The following is a 24,657-nucleotide window of genomic DNA, read 5'->3' as shown; positions in this document are numbered from 1 at the left end:
TCAGATCCACATCAGGCAAATATGGTTTCTTTGATCCACACTCCAGAACACCCAGTGGTCTTCCTCTATTACTACAGTCACGTAATCGTGGTACAGCTGTGATGCTGAAATTCACACTCCTCAGTGACATGATTAAGAGGATCCAAGATTCTTATGAAATGATGGAGATATCACCCTCTTGTAACTATGAACTGAAGCCTGTGCAGTTCTACAGTATGAGCACAGTCAACCTGAGTGATACTATCACAGACACAGTCTGCAGACCAACAGCTGCCACTGCTGTGGCACCTACTCACTCTGATACAACTGTTGATGAAGCAAACTCCTCTACTCCAAGGAGAAACACAACGACTGATCTGACTGAGAACATCTTTTGTCAAATGTCCATTTGTACGCCACCGGTGAAACAAAAAGAAGTTCACGTGACTCAGTTCATATCATATGAAGATCAGAATGAACCTCCTAATATACCAACTGAAGAACTATGCAGTGAATTAAGTTTCCTTCCATCAAGTGATGCTTTTTCATGTCAATCAAATGCTGCCATAACAAATGTTGCTGCCTGTGACCTTTCTGATATAGTTTTACAAAAACTGAAAAAAGTTAATAAACAACAAAGGCACAAAATGAAAAGAAGATTAATGGCATCAGAGAAACCCAGAAATCAGAGAAAAGAAAACCAAAAAAGGAGAGAACAACAAAAGTATGCTTCAAATAAAGATTACAAAGAAAAGAAAAAATCTTGCGCAAGCGAGACATATAAAAACAATCCTGAAGTTAAACAAAAACAACAACAGTATATGAAAAGACGTTACTGTGAAAATGATGAATTCAGAAAGAAACAAAAACAATATGTTAAAAAACGTTTTTCTGAGAATGCTACAGTTAGAAAGAAACAACAACAATATATTAAAAGACGCTACTGTGAGAACGATGAATTCAGAAAGAAACAACAACAATATATTAAAAGACGCTACTGTGAGAACGATGAATTCAGAAAGAAACAACAACAATATATTAAAAGACGCTACTGTGAGAACGATGAATTCAGAAAGAAACAACAACAATATATTAAAAGACGCTACTGTGAGAACGATGAATTCAGAAAGAAACAACAACAATATATTAAAAGACGCTACTGTGAGAACGATGAATTCAGAAAGAAACAACAACAATATATTAAAAGACGCTACTGTGACAATGCTGACTTTAGACAAAAACAAAAAAACTATATAACTAAAAGGTATCAAGAAAACCCTGAATTCAGAGAGAGACAGAGATCTCGAGTGACTCAGCGTTATGCACGTGACAATGCATTCAGAGTAAGACACAGACAACTAATGAAACAACTAATGCGAGACAGGTATCAAAGTAATCTTGCATTCAGGATTATGCACAACATGAGATGTGCAATGAAAATAAAAAGGAAATACAGATGGGTGAACAGACAAACCCAAGAGAGTGACAACAGTGTGATCAACGAGGCCATATCTGTGTTCAAATCACAAATCAAAGCTGGACCATCATACCCATGTACTGTATGCTTCAAGGCTTCATTTCCAAACCAAGTGCGACCCTGCACAAGGTCAAAGTATGTCAAAAACCCACATGTAGTTGCAACATGTTTGACAGGAAAGTTTGTTCATGTTTGTGATGAAAACTGCAGAAATGAGCAGTGCAAAGTGCCTGATGAGAGAAAGAGAGAGTGGATATGTCACACCTGCCACGATCATCTTAAAAATGGATCCATGCCAGCACTTGCTGTTGCCAATAAGTTGGATCTTGCTGATATTCCAGCTGAACTTTCTGATCTCAACATACTGGAGAGACATCTCATAGCCAAGTGCATACCATTTGCCAAGATCATTCCTCTTCCCAAAGGCAGACAAAGAGCAATTAGAGGAAATGTGGTCTGTGTCCCATCAGAGGTACAGGAAACTGTTGAAACACTACCTCGACTGAGAATTAATTCTCAGGTGATCAGAGTAAAATTGAAGAGACGCTTGTCTTACAAAGGTCATCAGCTGTTTCAGACTGTAAGCTGGTCTAAACTTGTGCAAGCACTGCATAAACTCAAGCAGATTCATCCACAGTATAAGGATGTGAGCATCAGAGATGATGCTGAGCTGTGTGATCCAACTCTTCCTGATGAAGATGATGAGGATGATAATGATGAAAACATGAATGAGGACGATTATGATGAGGCTGATTTAATGGAAATTGACAGCTGTGAGAAAAATGCACTGAGTGAAGCACAAAATATAAATGAACAGGACATTGACATGTTACCCTGTGATGGTGAACAATCGCATGAACAGATGAGAGATGATTCAGAGCAAGCAGATGGACTGACTAATGGTGGTTTTGCACTCGAGTCCTGTTTGCAGCCCCCTGATGTGGCTGAGGAGATATTATGTTTCAGTGAAGGAATCTACTCTGTTGCTCCTGCAGAGAGAAACAATCCAATAAGTTTTTTCAAAACACCTAAACTGGAGGCCATGGCCTTCCCTGTGCAGTTTCCTACAGGCCAAAACACACTTGATGAAAGAAGGCTGATCAAAGTATCCCCCAGTGGGTATTTCAAATCAAGACTTTTCTGCATTGATGATCGTTTTGCCAAAGACACAAACTATTTATTCTTTGCACAGTTTGTGACTGAAATACACTTGGCTACATCCAGCATGACAGTACAGTTAAGGAAGGCAAAGCCTCTGACCAGAGATGGTAGAAAAATAACCTCAGGCATGTTACAAGATAAACATGAGGTGGAGAAACTGGTGCGAAATAAAGATGCAGTGAGATTCATGCAGCCTCTGAGAGGAACCCCAGCCTATTGGGAGAAAACAACAAGAGATCTTTTTGCCATGATCAGACAGTTGGGAACTCCCACGTTCTTTTGCACATTTTCAGCTGCTGAAATGCGCTGGCCTGAAGTGATCGAGGCAATAACAAGGCAGCAAGGTGAACAAGTGAATTTTGAAGGACTCGACTGGTCAGCAAAGTGTGACATCCTGAGAAGCAATCCTGTCACAACAATGCGCATGTTTGACAAGAGAGTTGAAGCATTATTCAGAGATTTACTCTTATCTCCTGCAGAGCCACTTGGCAAAGTCATTGACTACTTTTACAGAGTTGAGTTTCAGCACAGAGGAAGCCCACACATACACTGCCTCCTGTGGGTAGAAGGTGCTCCTGTGTTTGAGGAGGATGATGAGCAAACTGTTCTTGATTTTATAAACAAATACATCACAGCTCAGCTGCCTGATCCACATAAACAACCTGAACTGTACAAAAAAGTAACAGAAGTGCAAAAACACAGTAAGAACCACACAAAGACGTGCTTTAGGAGTTTAAGCTCCGGGTGCCGTTTTGGTTTTCCCAAACCACCCTGCAATGAGACAATGATCACAAGACCCAGTGAGGATGATGCACTGGAAGTAGAAACGGCAAAGAACAAGCTCAGACCACTGAACCAGCTGCTGAATGAACCTGAAACTGCTTCCATGAGTTTAGAGCAGCTCTTGGAAAGATGCAAGTTGACACATGCAGAATATGAGAGATACCTGAATAAAATGAACATGAGGAGTACGATCATACTAAAGCGTGATCCAAAAGACTCTTGGATAAACGGCTATAATCCACATCTGCTTGAAGCCTGGAACAGTAATATCGACATAAGCTTTGTTTTAGATGCTTTTGGTGCTGCAAATTATTTAATGAAATATATATCAAAAAAAGAGGGCGGGCTATCTGAGTACCTGAAAACTGTCATTGAGAACTCCCATAAGGACAGTGTAAATGAGTGCGATGAAATGAGAGCCGTCATGCAGGCATATTCAAAGAAGCGAGAGATCAGTGCACAGGAGTGTGTTGCTCGTGCATGTGGTCTTCACATGAAGCAATGCTCACGTGCTGTAATATTCATTCCAACTGATGATAATCCTGTGAAAATGAGTCGTCCCCTGTCAGTTCTGGACAACACAACACCTGAGTCTTCCAATGTTTGGATGACATCTTTGAATGACAAATACAAAGCCAGACCTGAAACACCAGAGTATGAGGAGATGTGCATGGCAGACTTTGCTGCTACTTGCAGGATTGTCTATGGCCAACAGAAAAAAGGTAAAGATGTTTTGCCCCTTCTCAATGAGATGGGGTTTGTGCAAAGGCGCAAAAACAATAAGCCTGCTATCATCAGATTTCACCGCTGCTCACAAGAAAAACATCCAGAGCAATATTACGGAAGACTGCTTAAACTGTACCTTCCTCATCGTTCAGACCACGAACTGAAAACACCATCGTTGCCAACCTATCAGGCTTTCTATGGTGCTGGCTGTGTACAGCTACCAGGTACTGACCATCTTGAGTACGTGCAACACATTGTCAAAAGAAACAGAGAAAAATATGAGAAAAACAGTGAGGAGATCGAGAGCGCTGTTGAGGAATATGAGCAGAACAGAGGTGTGACTGACGAATGGTGTAATCTGGCACCTGAATCAGATCTTGTAAGGTTGCCACTTGTCGAACAAGAAAGAGAGCGAGACAATGAAAATGAACAGGAAGATGTGCCCGACTACAGCCGTCAGGCTGATGCTTCAACAGAAGTCAGAGCCATCAGGGAACCCCCTGCTATTGATCCCACATTGTTACGTCAGATGTTTCAGAATCTGAACAAGAAGCAAGCCTGCATATTTTATGCAGTTAGAGACTGGTGCATTAAAAGAGTCTGTGCTCTAAATCCAGAGCAGTTTTTCTTTTATATTAATGGTGGTGCTGGAACAGGAAAATCACATCTTATCAAATGCATCTACTCAGAAGCATCTAAGATACTGAGCAAAGTGCCCAGATATGCAGACGACGTTGACATATCAAAACCCACCGTCCTGTTAACTGCTTTCACTGGGACTGCAGCTTTTAACATTTCTGGAACAACACTGCATTCTCTTCTCAAGCTGCCTAGAAGCTTAAAACCTCCCATTCAGGGACTTGGCAATCAGCTGGATGAAGTCAGATCAGAACTTTTGAATGCTGAAATAATCGTCATTGACGAAGTGTCTATGGTGTCAAGACATCTGTTTGCATATGTAGATGCAAGACTCAAACAGATCAAAGGGACTCGGAGACCCTTTGGAGGCATGTCAGTCATTGCTGTCGGAGACTTCTATCAGCTACCCCCAGTGCGACAGTCTAAACCTCTCTGTGTGCACGACCCGTCTGAGATCGACCTGTGGCGGGAGCATTTTCAGATGATCACTCTGACTGAGATTATGCGTCAGAAAGATGATGTTGTCTTTGCTGAGATGCTGAACAGAATTCGTGTAAAAGGAAAGTTGGATGAGCTTTGCGAAGCAGATAGAAATTTGTTGTTACAGGCCATAACTGAACCAGCCCATTGTCCGACTGATGCATTGCACATTTTTGCAACTAATAAAGAAGTGGATGCACACAACTCTTCAACACTGGCTCTGCTCCACACTCATATCATTGACATCCATGCAGATGATTATAGAAAAGATCCTAGAACTGGCAGAATGGCACTTCAAGACAGACCGTTGAAAGGAGGTAAAAACGAGTTACCAGACACACTGAAAGTTGCAGAAGGAGCTCGTGTCATGCTCACCAGAAACATTGACATACAAAATGGTTTGGTTAATGGAGCTTTTGGAATACTACTTAGAGTAGTTTACTCTGAAAATGACCAACACATCATCAAGCTTGGACTTAAAATGGATAATGAGACATCTGGAAAGAATAACCGCACACCAGCAGACGATATGGTGTACATTGAGAGAGCAGAGGAGAATCTGAAGCAGAAAGGAGTGGTACGAAGACAGTTCCCAGTGAAGCTGGCCTTTGCATGTACAATACATAAGGTACAGGGTATGACAACTACATCAGCTGTTGTCTCTCTTAAGAGCATTTTTGAGCCCGGCATGGCCTACGTAGCTGTCAGTAGAGTGACGTCTCTCAGTGGACTGTATCTTCTTGATATGGAGGAGAAAAAAATATTCACCAACCCAGAAATCACTGCAGCGCTTGAGAACATGAGACAAGCCAACCTTGATGACATGATGCCTCTTCTACACGTGAGGCAAACACTGAGCAGGTCAGAGGTTTTCACCATTGTTCATCATAATACAGAGGGACTGCCAGCTCACATTAATGACATCAAAAGTCACCATGAATTGTGTCTAGCAGATGTTTTGTGCCTAACAGAAACACACCTGCGGGGCTCTTTTGTCGCAGAGAGTCTCCACTTGGAAAATTACAATTTGTTCAAACGCAACAGACACCTGTCCTACACAAACTTTCCCCAGATGGCAAACAGAAGTGGTGGTGGAGTTGCTGTTTATGTGAAAAGTGACATTCAAGTGCATGAAAAACAGTACATCCATAATGTAACTGACCTTGAATTTCTGGCTTTAAAGGTTGAAGCACCAGTCAGTGCTCTGATTGCAGTTGTATACAGACCTCCAGACTACACTCTGAGGCCATTCCTGAAAAACCTGGTAAGCCTATTAGACTCATTGGAGATCATGGACTGTCATCCCATCATAGTTTGTGGTGATTTTAATGAGAATGTTTTATCCAGTGCAAACAAACTAATCCTGGAGCTGTTTGAGTCTAGGGGATACGCACAGGTCATCACTGCCCCTACCACAGAGAAGAACACACTGCTTGACCTAATTTTCATTTCTCAGTCAGATCGATGTCTCCATTCTGGAGTCATGAAGACATACCATAGTTACCATGACCCAGTATACTGTGTATTGTCCTGTGATGATTCATGATCTAGATCTTTGAATACAGTAAGTAATATCTATATTTTTGAATGACTTAAGAAAGTAGAGCGATATTTAAAAGTTGACGCCCTGCATTGCAGTATAATGTTTGAATTGTTTACATAAAATACAATTACATGAATTAAGTAATGATATCAGTAAAAGATGACAATTTTATTTATTACAGAAAATCTAAAATTCACTAACAGTAACCTATAAATGTCAGAAAAATCAAATATAGCAGTTTGAAACGAACAGTGTAGGCATATCCTCTCTGCAGCCAGGCTTCAACATCCTGCCAGGCTGCCCCAGTCTCACTGTGGCTGGGAGGGAGGGAGGGTGGACCAGAGGATTGCCTACACAACACATAAATGTTCAACAGCTTCTTCATTGTTTCTGAGAGAACAATAATGACTAAAGGTTGCTTTTTAAAAAAACAAACAAACAAACAAACAAACCTAATTACAGCAATAATGACAGTTAAGCCACTTTATGTGTGCCTCTATTTTGAAATAATATTTACAAAAATATTATTATTTTGGTTTGTTATAAACTTTAAACTTTTTCAAAAGTACACAATTATATTTTTGGACAAATTTTTCTATGAAACATAAATTTTTATGAGCTTTTATCATGTTTCTGGCCAGTGCAATCATCAGGGTGGGTCTGGGTTGATAACTGCACATTTCTGGCCAGAAATGTTTCAGCAGTGTTACATATGTAGTGCATATGTTACACTTGCTTTCTGTTACCAGCTGATACCCTACATTTGTATAGACATTTGATGGTGTGAGGTTGGGGAGTTGAGTGGGAGGGGGGGGGGGGGGGGTACGGTGGGAGTCGAGGGGGGGGGGTTTCCTTTCCTGTTAGGTTTCCTTTGTTTTTCTTTTTTTTTCTTTTTAAGAGAGACACAGTCCTCCTGTGTCTTCTCCAAGCTTCACATGTAAAATCCAACAATGTGAAGCACATAGCAGCCAGAAACTGTAATGCCACAGATCAGAGAAACTTCATCATCACCATCTTCATCGCCATACGATCAGAGCGTGAGACTTCACATCTGGAGCACAGGAGAGATTCTGTGATAAGTCTTCCTTCTAGCTTGTCCCACAAGCAGTCGGTGAGATTTACTCACAACAAAAAGGGTTAATGACATTATTTCCATGAAAACATGTATTCATTCTTTGTGAAGTGTTTAAATTGTGTTTTCACTTGACCTTAGGAGTGTTAGAGTGTATTGTAATGTCTGTACTCAGGTGTTTCCCTCTGTGATCCATCCCCTTCAGAGCCGAGACACTCAGGACTGAACAGACTGCACAGTTTCTGTGACTGAGCCTCCAAAACACCTTCTTTGAAACCACTCATGATAGAAGGGCTTCATATTTGCAGCAGCACTACTACAGGTATTCAGTTTATTACAGGATGTGTTTGTTTCTTAGGACCAGCTCTGAGTGCACACTACCTAATATATACACCTTTCTGTTTATTACAAACCAACTACTCTGGATCATACGGCCAGTTGGCAGGAATGTTGCTGCAGGAAAACATCCCTGGAGATCACCATCATTGTCAGACTGACTGTGCCTCCTCTGTGCAGTGTCAAGATCCTCCCTAAATGAGTGTGTAAGTTAACATTTTCATTATTTTATTCCCTTTGACAAGACAAGTATCACTGATATTTACATTTACAACTACATATTCCTGTTTTCTGCTCTTCTTTTAAAGTCCTCAGCTATCCTGCTTCTGTGCTGCTTGCCACACATCAAACACTGGCCGGATGACAGGGAGGATCCACTCTGAAGTCACTGGACATGATGAGGATCATATGGGACTTCATAGTTTCACAGAAACGTTGTGCTCTGTGATTACAGGTTTTAAATGGACATAATGACTGCCTCTCTCTGATCAACAGGCTAAAGGATTGTTGTCATTGTTAGTGCTCTGTACAATGTATGCTTATTTAGTATTTCATCACAGAGCAAACCTTTTTTTCTTTAACATATTTTTATTTTTTTATTTGTGGGGATAGGTTAATTGATTAATCCAAATTGTCACTAGGTGTGAATGTGCGAGTGAATGTGAGTGTGAATGGTTGTCTGTCCCTGTGTGTTGGCCCTGTGACAGACTGGCGACCTGTCCAGGGTGTACCCTGCCTTTCGCCCTATGACAGCTGGGATAGGCTCCAGCGCCCCCCGCGACCCTGGAAAGGATAAGCGGAAGCGAATGGATGGATGGATGGATATTTTTATTTTGTTCTAATGTTGAATTAACTGTGGGGATTTTTTTTAAGTGGGCACTCGGGATGTCATATGACCAGAAATGTGGTAACTGGAATTCAACAGTATGGAAGAAAAAATCTGCTAAGAACAAAACACACACAAAACCCCCCAAGAAAATTCAAATTCATTCCATGTAATCCAATCTAAAACATTTTAAACTGCTGAACAGCAACACAAACAGCGTTAAAAAACAGTGTTAACAGAATGATTATGATGATTTTGTACCAAAGTTTCAGGTCACATGGCACACCTAGTGTGTAGTGTGGGGTATCAGCTGGTAAGTATAGGTTTTTTTTTTTCATATTTGTGTCCTTAGAGTTCAGATAGATAAAGCCTTGTGTATAATAATTAGTCATAATCACAACTCAAAGTCAGGGACTAACTAATTTTGGGACTTTGTGTCTGAGCCCAGGTTAAAACAATGTGTAAAAAAGCATTTAGTGGCATGGCTGAACAATGCTGTATTGATACTTATTTATCCATGTTCACAAAAAGGACTAATGTGTTTATTTGATTATTTGCATGTGTTAAACTGTGTCACCACCTTACGCTTTCATTTGACTTTACTCAAAAATCTCTATACAGTTCTCTTTTACCACTGTGTGGACTCTGTTTACATTAAAACATAAAGAAGAATGAGTAATAAAAAGATGTGTAGACAGATTAAGTAGGACGATAGAAACAGCTGTTTAGCCATGTTCTAAGAAACCAACACAATTTAAAGGTTCAGGATTGTGGTTTTAAAAGTTGAATTTTCATGTATTTCATATCTTGCTTATTATTTTTTATTTAGTTATTTAATTTAGTTATTTTTATTTATTCTACTAGTCCTTTTCAGAAAGAAGCTGTAAAATATGACTTAAGATTTTTATGTTATTTTCTATGACATACAAAATAAATTGATGTATGTAATACTATTAAACATGATATACACATGTGTATATGTCTGAAAAACATTATGCTGTATATTAAAGTTTGTATTTTCTCCAGAATTTTTGTTCAACTCTAAATTTTCTTTTGTCATTACTCATCTTTTTATTATTTACATTTTAAACATGTTTAGCTTTTTTCCAACTTCTTCTGTGTGAACATCAGCTTTCAAAAGTTCTGCACTTTTGTTTTCAGGTGAAAATTTCTGTATTTTCCAGCTCATTCGGAATTTTTAACTTAACATTCAGCAATTAATTCATTTCAGTGCATACATTCAGATTCAAGCATTCACACTGCAGTTTCTTCAGAAAATGCACTTTCTAGTTATTATATTTTATTCTGTATTCCGTACGTTTTTTGAAAGCCTACTCCTTCAAAACCGTTCAACTTAGAAAAACCATTCAAACATCGTTAGATTCCTATTCTTTTGGACAACATTGCTTCTATTTTTCTCATTTTTAACATTTATATTTTTAATTTTATTCAACTTTATTCAACAAAAATTTATAATGTATTTCAATGGGGACACCCTTCAAATCCTCATTCAACTTACTCATTTTTAAACTCTTACTACTTCCACATACATTGACATAGAGCCACCATTCAAACTTTAAAACGAAGACAAGACATTCAACTATTCAACTTGTATTTATCTTTTCAATATCTATTATACTTTTTCTTCAGTTCCAGTTTAAGTTTCATGATGTTTTTTCACCCGTTTCAAAGTTTATAATGGGTGTGTATGGGACGGAATGTTGGGGCTAGAGTGAGACAGCTCAACTGCTAGAGTGAGAGGAGCAAAAAAATTAATCTTAAAATCTTTTTTAAAACTGCTGCTGTGTCCGCAGCGTTTGCTCTACAGGTATGATTTTACCCTCAAAACGTAGCCATGGCTGTCCTCTTTCATCCAATGTGTTTACTATTGTCCTAGGTGTTATGGTTCTTTCGTAAATGTCACCAATGCACAGCCTCCGCCCTCCAACTCTTCCATAGACTCTAATGTTAAAATGGCTCAGAAGGTTCGTTTGAAAATCAGAAGAGCATGGTGTCTTTCCACTGTCACCACGTCCATATAATAAACTCCACAGGCATGAAAACTGAGAATTCAGTAGACTAGACATTGCTGTCACTCACGGTGAAAGAATTTTGTCAATACGACTTTTACTTTTCATTTGGGAACGATTTGTTTCGGCCTGACTTTTCTGTTCATTTTAAGCAGCAAAAGTGAGGCGCATGTCTGTGTACGTGTGTATGGAGCCATTGGGTGCGGTCACTATAGCAACCAGGCTCACACCTGCCTGCTTAACGAGCTCTGCCTGCCACTGTACCAAGATTCATCTTAAGCACTTCTCTTTCAACTGCTGCTGTGTCCACAGTGTTACAGCCATCATTTTACCCTCAAATTGTCGCCATTATTGTTCTCTTTCCAACACCGTATCTTTCAAAGCTCAGGCATTTAAACTTTTTAAACTGTGTGGATCAAAGTGGAGGGATCACATTTGAGTCATTCAGTGATTCAAAGAATATGACCTTTTAATATTCATTCAGATGTTTTCTGACTCTAAATGTTCTTTTCTCATTTCTTAGGGTTTTCTAATTTACATTTAAAACATTTTCAGTTTTTTTCCAACTCCTTCTTCTGTGTAACCTTCAGCTTTTAGCAGTTCAGCACCTTTGTTTTCAGGTTAAATTCGTTTTTTTTTTTTTTTTTTTTTAATCTCATTCAATATTTTTAACTCAAAATTCAGCAATTAATTCATTTCAGTGCATACATTCAGATTCAAGCATTCACACTGCAGTTTCTTCAGAAAATGCACTTTCTAGTTATTATATTTTATTCTGTATTCCGTACGTTTTTTGTAATCCTACTCCTTCAAAACCGTTCAACTTAGAAAAACCATTCAAACACCGTTAGATTCCTATTCTTTTGGACAACACTGCTTCTATTTTTCATATTTTTAACATTTATATTTTTAATTTTATTCAACTTTATTCAACAAAAATTTATAATGTATTTCAATGGGGAGACCCTTCAAATCCTCATTCAACTTACTCATTTTTAAACTCTTACTACTTCCACATACATTGACATAGAGCCACCATTCAAACTTTAAAACGAAGACAAGACATTCAACTATTCAACTTGTATTTATCTTTTCAATATCTATTATACTTTTTCTTCAGTTCCAGTTTAAGTTTCATGATGTTTTTTCACCCGTTTCAGAGTTTATAATGGGTGTGTATGGGACGGAATGTTGGGGCTAGAGTGAGGCAGCTCAACTGCTAGAGTGAGAGGAGCAAAAAAATTAATCTTAAAATCTTTTTTAAAACTGCTGCTGTGTCCGCAGCGTTTGCTCTACAGGTATGATTTTACCCTCAAAACGTAGCCATGGCTGTCCTCTTTCATCCAGTGTGTTTACTATTGTCCTAGGTGTTATGGTTCTTTCATAAATGTCACCAATGCACAGCCTCCTCCCTCCAACTCTTCCATAGACTCTAATGTTAAAATGGCTCAGAAGGTTCGTTTGAAAATCAGAAGAGCATGGTGTCTTTACACTGTCACCACGTCCATATAATAAGCTCCACAGGCATGAAAACTGAGAATTAGGTAGACTAGATATGGCTGTCGCTCACGGTGAAAGAATTTTGTCAGTACGACATGTACTTTTCATTTGGGAACAATTTGTTTCGGCCTGACTTTTCTGTTCATTTTAAGCAGCAAAAGTGAGGTGCATGTCTGTGTCGTGTGTATGGAGCCATTGGGTGCGGTCACTATAGCAACCAGGCTCACACCTGCCTGCTTAACGAGCTCTGCCTGCCACTGTACCAAGATTCATCTTAAACACTTCTCTTTCAACTGCTGCTGTGTCCACAGTGTTAAAGCCATCATTTTACCCTCAAAACGTCGCCATCGTTGTTCTCTTTCCAACATCTTGTCTTTCAAAGCTCAGACATTTAAACTTTTTAAACTGTGTGGATCCAAGTGGAGGGATCACATTTTAGTCATTCAGTGATTCAAAGAATATGACCTTTTAATATTCTTTCAGATGTTTTCTGACTCTAAATGTTCTTTTCTCATTTCTTAGGTTTTTCTAATTTACAATTAAAACATTTTCAGCTTTTTTCCAACTTCTTCTTCTGTGTAACCTTCAGCTTTTAGCAGTTCAGCACTTTTGTTTTCAGGTTAAATTCGGGGTTTTTTTTTTATCTCATTCAAAATTTTTAACTTAAATTCAGTAATTAATTCATTTCAGTGCATACATTCAGATTCAAGCATTCACACTGCAGTTTCTTCAGAAAATGCACTTTCTAGTTTATTATTATTCTGTATTCCGTACGTTTTTTGTAATCTATCTCCTTCAAAACCGTTCAACTTAGAAAAACCATTCAAACACCGTTAGATTCCTATTCTTTTGGACAACACTGCTTCTATTTTTCTCATTTTTAACATTTATATTTTTTATTTTATTCAACTTTATTTAACAAAAATTTATAATGTATTTCAATGGAGAGACCCTTCAAATTCTCATTCAAATTCCTCCTCTTTAAACTGTATCTACTTCCACATACATTGACATAGAGCCACCATTCAAACTTTAAAACGAAGACAAGTCATTCAACTATTCAACTTGTATTTATCTTTTCAATATCTATTATACTTTTTCTTCAGTTCCAGTTTAAGTTTCATGATGTTTTTTCACCCGTTTCAGAGTTTATAATGGGTGTGTATGGGACGGAATGTTGGGGCTAGAGTGAGAGAGCTCAACTGCTAGAGTGAGAGGAGCAAAAAAATTAATCTTAAAATCTTTTTTAAAACTGCTGCTGTGTCCGCAGCGTTTGCTCTACAGCCGCCATTTTACCCTCAAAACGTAGCCATCGCTGTCCTCTTTCATCCAATGTGTTTACTATTGTCCTAGGTGTTATGGTTCTTTCATAAATGTCACCAATGCACAGCCTCCTCCCTCCAATTCTTCCATAGACTCTAATGTTAAAATGGCTCAGAAGGTTCGTTTGAAAATCAGAAGAGCATGGTGTCTTTCCACTGTCACCACGTCCATATAATAAGCTCCACAGGCATGAAAACTGAGAATTAGGTAGACTAGACATTGCTGTCGCTCACGGTGAAAGAATTTCGTCAATACGACTTTTACTTTTCATATGGGAACGATTTGTTTCGGCCTGACTTTTCTGTTCATTTTAAGCAGCAAAAGTGAGGTGCATGTCTGTGTACGTGTGTATGGAGCCATTGGGTGCGGTCACTATAGCAACCAGGCTCACACCTGCCTGCTTAACGAGCTCTGCCTGCCACTGTACCAAGATTCATCTTAAGCACTTCTCTTTCAACTGCTGCTGTGTCCACAGTGTCACAGCCATCATTTTACCCTCAAATTGTCGCCATTATTGTTCTCTTTCCAACACCGTATATTTCAAAGCTCAGGCATTTAAACTTTTTAAACTGTGTGGATCAAAGTGGAGGGATCACATTTGAGTCATTCAGTGATTCAAAGAATATGACCTTTTAATATTCATTCAGATGTTTTCTGACTCTAAATGTTCTTTTCTCATTTCTTAGGGTTTTCTAATTTACATTTAAAACATTTTCAGTTTTTTTCCAACTCCTTCTTCTGTGTAACCTTCAGCTTTTAGCAGTTCAGCACCTTTGTTTTCAGGTTAAATTTGGTTTTTTTTGTTGTTTTTTTTAAATTTCATTTAATATTTTTAACTCAAAATTCAGCAATTAATTCATTTCAGTGCATACATTCAGATTCAAGCATTCACACTGCAGTTTCTTCAGAAAATGCACTTTCTAGTTATTATTCCATATTCCGTACGTTTTTTGGCATCTAACTCCTTCAAAACCGTTCAACTTAGAAAAACCATTCAAACATCGTTAGATTCCTATTATTTTGGACATGACTGCTTCTATTTTTCTCATTTTTAACATTTATATTTTTAATTTTATTCAACTTTATTCAACAAAAATTTCCCATGTATTTCAATGGGGAGACCCTTCAAATTCTCATTCAACTTACTCATTTTTAAACTCTTACTACTTCCACATACATTGACATAGAGCCACCATTCAAACTTTAAAACGAAGACAAGACATTCAACTATTCAACTTGTATTTATCTTTTCAATATCTATTATACTTTTTCTTCAGTTCCAGTTTAAGTTTCATGATGTTTTTTCACCCGTTTCAAAATTTATAATGGGTGTGTATGGGACGGAATGTTGGGGCTAGAGTGAGGCAGCTCAACTGCTAGAGTGAGAGGAGCAAAAAAATTAATCTTAAAATCTTTTTTAAAACTGCTGCTGTGTCTGCAGCGTTTGCTCTACAGGTATGATTTTACCCTCAAAACGTAGCCACCGCTGTCCTCTTTCATCCAATGTGTTTACTATTGTCCTAGGTGTTATGGTTCTTTCATAAATGTCACCAATGCACAGCCTCCTCCCTCCAACTCTTCCATAGACTCTAATGTTAAATTGGCTCAGAAGGTTCGTTTGAAAATCAGAAGAGCATGGTGTCTTTCCACTGTCACCACGTCCATATAATAAACTCCACAGGCATGAAAACTGAGAATTAGGTAGACTAGACATGGCTGTCGCTCACGGTGAAAGAATTTTGTCAATACGACTTTTACTTTTCATTTGGGAAGAATTTGTTTGGGCCTGACTTTTCTGTTCATTTTAAGCAGCAAAAGTGAGGTGCATGTCTGTGTACGTGTGTATGGAGCCATTGGGTGCAGTCACTATAGCAACCAGGCTCACACCTGCCTGCTTAACGAGCTCTGCCTGCCACTGTACCAAGATTCATCTTAAGCACTTCTCTTTCAACTGCTGCTGTGTCCACAGTGTTACAGCCATCATTTTACCCTCAAATTGTCGCCATTATTGTTCTCTTTCCAACACCGTGTCTTTCAAAGCTCAGGCATTTAAACTTTTTAAACTGTGTGGATCAAAGTGGAGGGATCACATTTGAGTCATTCAGTGATTCAAAGAATATGACCTTTTAATATTCATTCAGATGTTTTCTGACTCTAAATGTTCTTTTCTCATTTCTTAGGGTTTTCTAATTTACAATTAAAACATTTTCAGTTTTTTTCCAACTTCTTCTTCTGTGTAACGTTCAGCTTTTAGCAGTTCAGCACTTTTGTTTTCAGGTTAAATTCGTTTTCTTTTTTTTTTTTTATCTCATTCAATATTTTTAACTCAAAATTCAGCAATTAATTCATTTCAGTCCATACATTCAGATTCAAGCATTCACACTGCAGTTTCTTCAGAAAATGCACTTTCTAGTTATTATATTTTATTCTGTATTCCGTACGTTTTTTGTAATCCTACTCCTTCAAAACCGTTCAACTTAGAAAAACCATTCCAACACCGTTAGATTCCTATTCTTTTGGACAACACTGCTTCCATTTTTCATATTTTTAACATTTATATTTTTAATTTTATTCAACTTTATTCAACAAAAATTTATAATGTATTTCAATGGGGAGACCCTTCAAATCCTCATTCAACTTACTCATTTTTAAACTCTTACTACTTCCACATACATTGACATAGAGCCACCATTCAAACTTTAAAACGAAGACAAGACATTCAACTATTCAACTTGCATTTATCTTTTCAATATCTATTATACTTTTTCTTCAGTTCCAGTTTAAGTTTCATGATGTTTTTTCACCCGTTTCAGAGTTTATAATGGGTGTGTATGGGACGGAATGTTGGGGCTAGAGTGAGGCAGCTCAACTGCTAGAGTGAGAGGAGCAAAAAAAATAATCTTAAAATCTTTTTTAAAACTGCTGCTGTGTCCGCAGCGTTTGCTCTACAGGTATGATTTTACCCTCAAAACGTAGCCATGGCTGTCCTCTTTCATCCAATGTGTTTACTATTGTACTAGGTGTTATGGTTCTTTCATAAATGTCACCAATGCACAGCCTCCTCCCTCCAACTCTTCCATAGACTCTAATGTTAAAATGGCTCAGAAGGTTCGTTTGAAAATCAGAAGAGCATGGTGTCTTTCCACTGTCACCACGTCCATATAATAAACTCCACAGACATGAAAACTGAGAATTTGGTAGACTAGACATTGCTGTCGCTCACAGTGAAAGAATTTTGTCAATACGACTTTTACTTTTCATTTGGGAACGATTTGTTTCGGCCTGACTTTTCTGTTCATTTTAAGCAGCAAAAGTGAGGTGCATGTCTGTGTCCGTGTGTATGGAGCCATTGGGTGCGGTCACTATAGCAACCAGGCTCACACCTGCCTGCTTAACAGCTCTCTCTGCCACTGTGCCAAGATTCATCTTAAACACTTCTCTTTCAACTGCTGCTGTGTCCACAGTGTTAAAGCCATCATTTTACCCTCAAAACGTCGCCATCGTTGTTCTTTTTCCAACATCTTGTCTTTCAAAGCTCAGAGATGTAAACTTTTTAAACTGTGTGGGTCCAAGTGGAGGGATCACATTTTAGTCATTCAGTGATTCAAAGAATATGACCTTTAAATATTCTTTCAGATGTTTTCTGACTCTAAATGTTCTTTTCTCATTTCTTAGGTTTTTCTAATTTACAATTAAAACATTTTCAGCTTTTTTCCAACTTCTTCTTCTGTGTAACCTTCAGCTTTTAGCAGTTCAGCACTTTTGTTTTCAGGTTAAATTCTGGGTTTTTTTTTTATCTCATTCAAAATTTTTAACTTAAATTCAGTAATTATTTCATTTCAATGCATACATTCAGATTCAAGCATTCACACTGCAGTTTCTTCAGAAAATGCACTTTCTAGTTAGTTTTAATATTACTCTTATTATTCTTTCTGGGTCACAAAATAAACGTTTAACATATTTTCAGGCGAGAATGTAGCTGTGTAAACCTCAAATATCTGCTCAGTTTATCAAGACACCACATATTTTCAAAAGCGCTCCGACGTTTTCGGAGACGTCTGTTACCCACTAGCTCGTTAGCGAGCCGGGGGCTAGGTCACTAGCGCCGTGAGAACACCGGACTCCTGGCAGATCGTTTTCAAACCCACCGCCGTCTTTCGCTACTCAGGTTAAATATATATGAGTCACTTAGATAACTTACAAATGTTATTGTTTGGCTTTTTTCAGTATTTTATTTGTTCCTGAGTAAATCGGTTTGGCTGAGATTAAAGTTATAGTTTTTACACAGCTGAATAAACGTCAAGCAGACAGCTGATTATCAGAAGTGTGAGATGCTCCAGAATTTACTCCGGTGTCCCGTTATATTTTAGATAGCAAGGAGTTTATTAAACTCCACCGAAACAATCTGAAAACTTCATTAAAATTTAATAAACTATCATCTTGTCTTTATTTTTAGTTAGCACCGACCTTAAACACTTAAAGCTGTAAGCTAGTGATAGTTATATAAGAGCAGATGCTGCTGGTGCAATAAGCTGTACGTTTTACGTCCAATGGATGATGATCTGATTAGTCGACTAATCGCAAAAATAATCGGTGACTAGTCGACTATCAAAATAATAGTTTGTGGCAGCGCTAGTTTACATATGACATCAGTGTATTCAAGCTTTTTTTTAATTTAGTAAAACAGGTTATGGGTTTAGTTTAAAAAAAGCTAAAGTTGAAACACAGAGTAGTAAAAACATCTGATATTACCTCTAATCTGAAAACTAAGAAAAAGAAAACTATGTTGAATGTCTGCAGGAATAAGATATGTTCCTTATACCAGCTGTATAATAAAAACATTACATACAGCAGTGACTAGTCAATCAAAATGTAGCCACGAACTGAAGCTTATCCAGCTGTACCGTCTCTTTTCCTCTAAATGAGACCCTAAATTAGAAAATGAACGTCATGTTATATTTAATAAGACGTGAAACTAGTTAGTGAGATTATAAATGTGTCCGGCAAGTGTTTCCTGAGGTGATGTATCAAATGAGCAGTGGGGTATTTTCACATACAGTAAGGTTTATACTTTAGCCTGCTAGCGTTGCCTCAGACGCTGAGCATTTAGTTGGTCTTTGCTGATGGTCAGCATGGCTGTGTGTTTGTACAATGCACCAACTATGCACACGACCCAGGCAGCATAATTTAGGTGGACTTTAAGAAACTGTAACAGGAATGACTACTAGCGAGTCTCCAGATGTCCGTATCTGTAACAAAGTATAAAGTCTTAAAACATAGTTTTGCAGCTTATTTTTTCAACTTTTTGTGGCCATTGCAATGAATGCAAGTTTAAAACAGTACCAAAAACACAGGCGACATCAACACTCTAACCAAATGCATGCCTGCAGGAGGAGCGTAAAACTCCCGTAGTAATCTTGGCTGTTTTGTCCATATCTCCCATAATGTCTTTGGTCAGTCTAATCACTTTAGATTTGGAATTTGGTTTTGTAAGTGTTACTTGTGGCTAATGTTTGATGGTTTATGTTGCCAATACCAGTTTTCCTGTACATAGATAGTGTTTAAACCTCTACCGAGGTTAGATTGTTTGAAATGTACTCATTCGTAATCATGAATTTATGTGACTTTAACTCTGACTGAATGACATTCATAGTAGTTTCTTTTTCCATTCAGCTGTAAGCCGCACAAAACATCGCTGAGGGCTGCAATTAGCAAACAAGGCGTACTTGGAAAACCCTGGTTGTAGAAGATGTGAACAAAGAACACATTTATGTATGTTTGAACAACAGTGTGAAATAAAATAGATGTAATGTGTGCCTGTGCCGTTTGGGGGGATTTAGTGTATTAAAGGTAAATCAGTTATAAATTGCAGTCCACTAAATCTGCACACACTGAGTGTGAGCTAACCCTGTCACATGCATGTGCTTCACAGAGGCCTGTTCCTCTCTCTGTGTTTACCTGCTTTGTTTTTTTTGTTTGTAGAAACGCAGATAGTGATTACGCTGTCATCGCAGTAACTGATCTACATGTAGGCGGAGCACATTAGCAGTAATGTGAGTGGTTTGTCAGTGCAGTGTACTGGAAGCCTTACCTAACAGGCTGTTAAATAAGATGTGCTTTCAACCTGTTTCCCCATTGTCATTATTATCAGTTGTAGAGCGCAGCGCTGAGCAGCTATGCAGCCAGTCAGAAAGAGAAAAAGCAGCAGGATATTAGAGCCCTCGCCACCGATTCATTTTTCCCGTGCATCGGTATCTGTGTGTTTATTTACAAGTGTGTGTGTGAGATTTCTTTTTTTCCAGGTGATGGGAGATAAGCAGTTGGAGCATAAAAGATCAATCAAGAATAACAGTATGCAGAATGCCATTTCAGTTAAACCTGTGCTTGTGCTCACAGCCAGCAATCGATAGAGACTGTTAACAGGCAGTAAACCTGCCTGGTTCATATCAGCTCACGAGTGCAGCAGAGGTAAAGGAGGCAGAACGGCTCGCACGCTAATTGAAAGACTGGCAGGTTCCTCAAGTCCGCCTGTCAAAGTCACTGAACCCCAACTAATAGCCAAACCGGGTGATTAGGCAGCAACTTAAAAACAAATAAAGCTGACACTGGTTTCTTCATCAGGTCAAAATGAACTTTGTTCATTTGATTTGTGTTTCCTCCCACATTAAACTGAGGTTCTTTCCTTTGTTGGGCGACTGCATAAACAAAAAGCCGCTCAGTGGAGTCGTTAAAAACAGTGACTTTCTGCAGAGCTTCTTTAAAACAGCACATGTGGCGTGACCTTGCTCTCTAGTGCCCTTCTTATGTGTTGCTGGAAGTATTTGTGCCTGGTTTGACTCAATAAACATCACTTAGTAATCCAATAATTTCCTTTTGACATGATATTTTCTGTTGGCCCAACCATGCATTCAACTACTGTTTCAAATCTATACGTAAATTGTCCAATGAAACTGTTCCGACAAGATGATGTAGCTAAAGGTTGATATCAGGGTAGCAAACATAATGTAGTTACTCACTGACTTCATCCTGCTCAGCTTTGAAATGTCACCTGAAGCAGTGACTCTGCACTACATATTTCAGCAAATTCAATTATGCAGCTTAAGTAGTTGATGAGTCATTCCTGAGCCTCTGATCATTATACTTTTGCTTAATTTAGGCTTCAGCAGTAACTTGTTTTGCTGTTCTCCTGTGAGTCTCTGCGTCTCTACCTCTGCTCACAGGTGCTTTTCAGCCGGCTCATATAATACAGCGACCCCCATCTCACTAGAGTTTGACTGCTTTCCTGCCTCTGCCTTACTGTTGGTACCGAGAAATAAAATCGAACACAGGTCCTTATCTCTTCACTTTAAATATGATGCAAGTGGTCCCCATCGTTCAGTCTCATATGAGGAAAAAGACATGTCTAAGGCCATTGTCCTAAACCTCACCTCAGTGCTTTCCTTGATTCACCACACACCGAACCAGTAGGTGGGTGGGTGGGTGGGTGGATGAGATTTTAGGAGTGGAATGTGGATTCAGGGGCTTAAAGATCAACCAGGTGATGGAGCTGCAGGCTGAAGGAGGGATGATGAATTTATGTCACATATATCGGCCTGCACTCTTCTCTCAAAGAAGAGTAAAGATGCTCTCTCACCCACCTCTCACTCCCAACGCTTGTGTGTCCAGTCTATTGATCCAGGACAGCAGTTCACCTGGGAGCACTCCAACCTGGAGGTCAACAAGCCAAAGAACCGTTATGCAAATGTTATTGCTTACGACCACTCCAGGGTCATCCTCACACCCGTGGACGGTGAGAAACAAGCAGTAGTCGACCTCCATTTTCTGATCTGCTGCCATTTGTTTTTGTTTGCTCATTATGTCCAACTGTGCTTCTTGCTTAAGGAGTTCCAGGTAGTGACTATATAAATGCCAACTACATTGACGGGTACAGGAAACAGAACGCTTACATCGCTACCCAGGGTCCGCTGCCAGAGACGCTAAGTGACTTCTGGAGGATGGTATGGGAGCAGAGGACGTGCACCATCGTTATGATGACTCGCCTGGAGGAGAAGTCACGGGTGAGCTCCATTCATTTCAGACAGTTTTTTATGGCCTGAACCTAAACATAAAGCTTTTTCTGGCACTTCCTTCAGGGCTATTTTTTGGGGGTTAAAGAAGTTATATACTCTGGGAGAATCTCCTGCGTGGGGCATCTGAAACCAGAACAACCTGAACAACCTCAAAACCAAGCGACCTAGACAAAACCAGATGAATAGAAGCACAAAAAGTGGGAAAGATGTCAAATTTCAAATCTGGAGTGGTGGATAAGAGACAGACAGTGGCTGAGGTTCAGCAGGCTAGACAGCGAGTAAGGAGAGAGGCTGGTGTTAATGGAAATAAAACGTTGTTTTCTGTCTGTTTTACAGCAGTTCCAATCAAAAACACATAATAAACACTAAACACACCTCTGTCTAACATGCAGGGACGCTCTGCTTGTAGCATCCTGTGCACTTTGGCTGTGTATGTTTGCAGACTTGCAGCTCTAATGCAGACAGAGAACAATAAACAATAACAGAACACTAGCAGCCTAGACCCACTGCAGCACAACTAAGAGAGCATGCAGAGTCATGTGATCCAGTCCTAACTATAAACTTTATCTAAAAAGAAAAGTTTTAAGCCTGATCTTAAATGTAGAGAGGCTGTCTCCCAAATCCAGACTGGGAGCATGTATAATGTAAGTGGACCTGGTCCCAGCACATAACCCTGTGATTCCATGTATAATATATATGTGGTTCGGTACATAATTACAAAAATAAAGTATATGAAGGAGACTCTCAAAAGAAGATCATTTGTAACCTTCATTCATGCTGTTTCTGTGCTGAGATGAATTCTGAATCGGACTCAAACATTTGTCTGCAGCTGATCAGTTCGGTGTTTGTCAGCTACGTTTTCAAAAACGTTTGAAATAAAAGGAAGGTTATAAATTGGTCTGTGGTTAGCTTACACAGCTGAGTCAAGTAAAGGCTTTTATAAAGTAACGGTTTAATTAGCAGCACCTTAAAAGCCCGTGGACTGTAGCCCATTAAGCAATAGATTCATCATATTTAAAATTTAAAAACAATAATTAATGGGGAAGCTTCTTTGAGCGGTCTTCTAGGAATGGGGTCTGAAAGCCACATTGATGGTTTAGAGGAAGAAATCTTTAACGTTATAATATAAGTAAATATCAGGAGTTATTACAGTTGCTGTACTTGACAGCTGTAAATGTTTTTTCACTAATAGCTGCAGTTTTATTTATGAAGAACTTCATGAAGTTTTTGCCAGTTAAAGTTAAAGGAATATGTCCAGTTGAATTTAGAAAACTACAAACTGCACAAAGTTGCCTGACACGTAAGTGACTGTGTGTGAACCAAGGGTGTCAGACTGCTTTAGTCCTCTGGCATCCATCTATTCACTTTCCTAATTATCAAGCTTAGGCTCACATGGACCATATCTCCTGGAGGCTATCCTGGCTGTTCAGGTGAAATACACTGGGCAAGCTGATAGTCCCCATCACATGACTAATGCAGAAAGACAGACAAGCATAGACTCTTGCATGTGACCTATTAAGAATCACCAATGAGCCTGACACCATATCTGTGGACTGTGTGAGGAAGCGGGCAGAGCAAATCTGCACAGCAGCACCTTCAGGAACTTTCTTCCTGTGAGGCAGGAGTGCTTATCAGTGCAATGTTCTGCTACTACAAAAAAGTCTTCAACCATCAAGTTTATGTGTACCATACAAACTTCTGACACGAAGCGACCCCCAAAAAGAGCATCAGTTGCAAAAAAACTAAAAATCCCTGGTCAGTTATTTGTGTTGCTCCTTTTCGAGCTCCATCACTTTGAGATTTGGCTTGAAGAAACATATTGTGCTATAGCTGTATGCCTCTTTTCAGTTCAAGGACGTTTCACATCCACAGCTCCGTATCTCTGCTGGTATGTGGATACAACGTGACACACATTGGGCCTCACTTTAAACTCAGTAACGAAGCACTCGGTCTTCCTCCTGTCCTTCAGCATTGATGTTCATTTTTACTTCCATTGCCTGTTAACTATCGTGCTAGCGTGCAGGTGCAGTGGAGGTGAACCTGTCTTTTATGTAGAGCAAAATGTCTTACAAATAAAGTGGTTTTTGGGTTTGATGAAAATTTCAAAGAGGCATTTTTGATTTTGACACAATATGTTGTAGTCATACAAAAACGCATCATCCCAGCTGATGGAGGGAGAGAGGTGGTGGCTTGCTGCAACCCATAATTTGAGAATATCAGAGCACAGTTGATATATTTTCTAATATTTTGCTCCATTGCTGTCTGGATGAAATTCATTGATTCTCTCACAATGGAAAATACATTACAAACAGGAGAATATAAGACAGGAGGCTGGAAGAGGATTGTCGATCCTCTGATTTACTGCTCTGAACGTAGCTCACTCTCAGTACTGATGAGCTTGGCTCAGCAGCAGCACGCCGCCTGTGGAATCACATGGCAGGTAGCAGGGTAGAAACGGCGTTCATGTGAGTAATGATGTGAAACCCTCATTCTCACTGTTAATAACTCCACAACCACAGGGCAGAGCTGAGTGCCACAGCACTGTGCCATTACTATTTGTGACAGTGGCCATCAGCCCTCTGCCAGAGCCAATTACAGCCTCTGTGGTTCAACCAGAGGCGCAGCAAATATTAGATGCTCTCTAACCTGAGAGCAGAGGTGACAACCTGTCTGTCCACACTTCCTGCTAATGTGCATGGCCCACAATCAAATG

At 39.1% G+C, this 24,657-nt stretch overlaps 1 protein-coding gene across 3 annotated transcripts in view; it reads left to right on the top strand.

Moving 5' to 3' along the window:
• ptprfa (protein tyrosine phosphatase receptor type Fa) overlaps positions 1 to 24,657 on the top strand; it is a 385,056-nt gene that overhangs the window by 339,706 nt on the left and 20,693 nt on the right. For all 3 annotated transcript variants that reach the window (XM_085433425.1, XM_085433427.1, XM_085433426.1), the window contains 2 exons: positions 21,541 to 21,664; positions 21,757 to 21,932. In XM_085433425.1, coding sequence (XP_085289551.1) covers positions 21,541 to 21,664; positions 21,757 to 21,932 — 300 coding nt within the window. The remainder of the gene's footprint in view (positions 1 to 21,540; positions 21,665 to 21,756; positions 21,933 to 24,657) is intronic.

This window comes from Copadichromis virginalis, linkage group LG15 (genome assembly GCF_057382275.1).
Source record: "Copadichromis virginalis isolate Kocher_CV1m ecotype Utaka linkage group LG15, C_Virginalis_male_GT1.1, whole genome shotgun sequence".
Taxonomy (NCBI): domain Eukaryota; kingdom Metazoa; phylum Chordata; class Actinopteri; order Cichliformes; family Cichlidae; genus Copadichromis; species Copadichromis virginalis.
The sequence above is the reverse complement of the archived record's forward strand: the minus strand, read 5'-3'. Positions and strand labels throughout refer to the sequence as shown.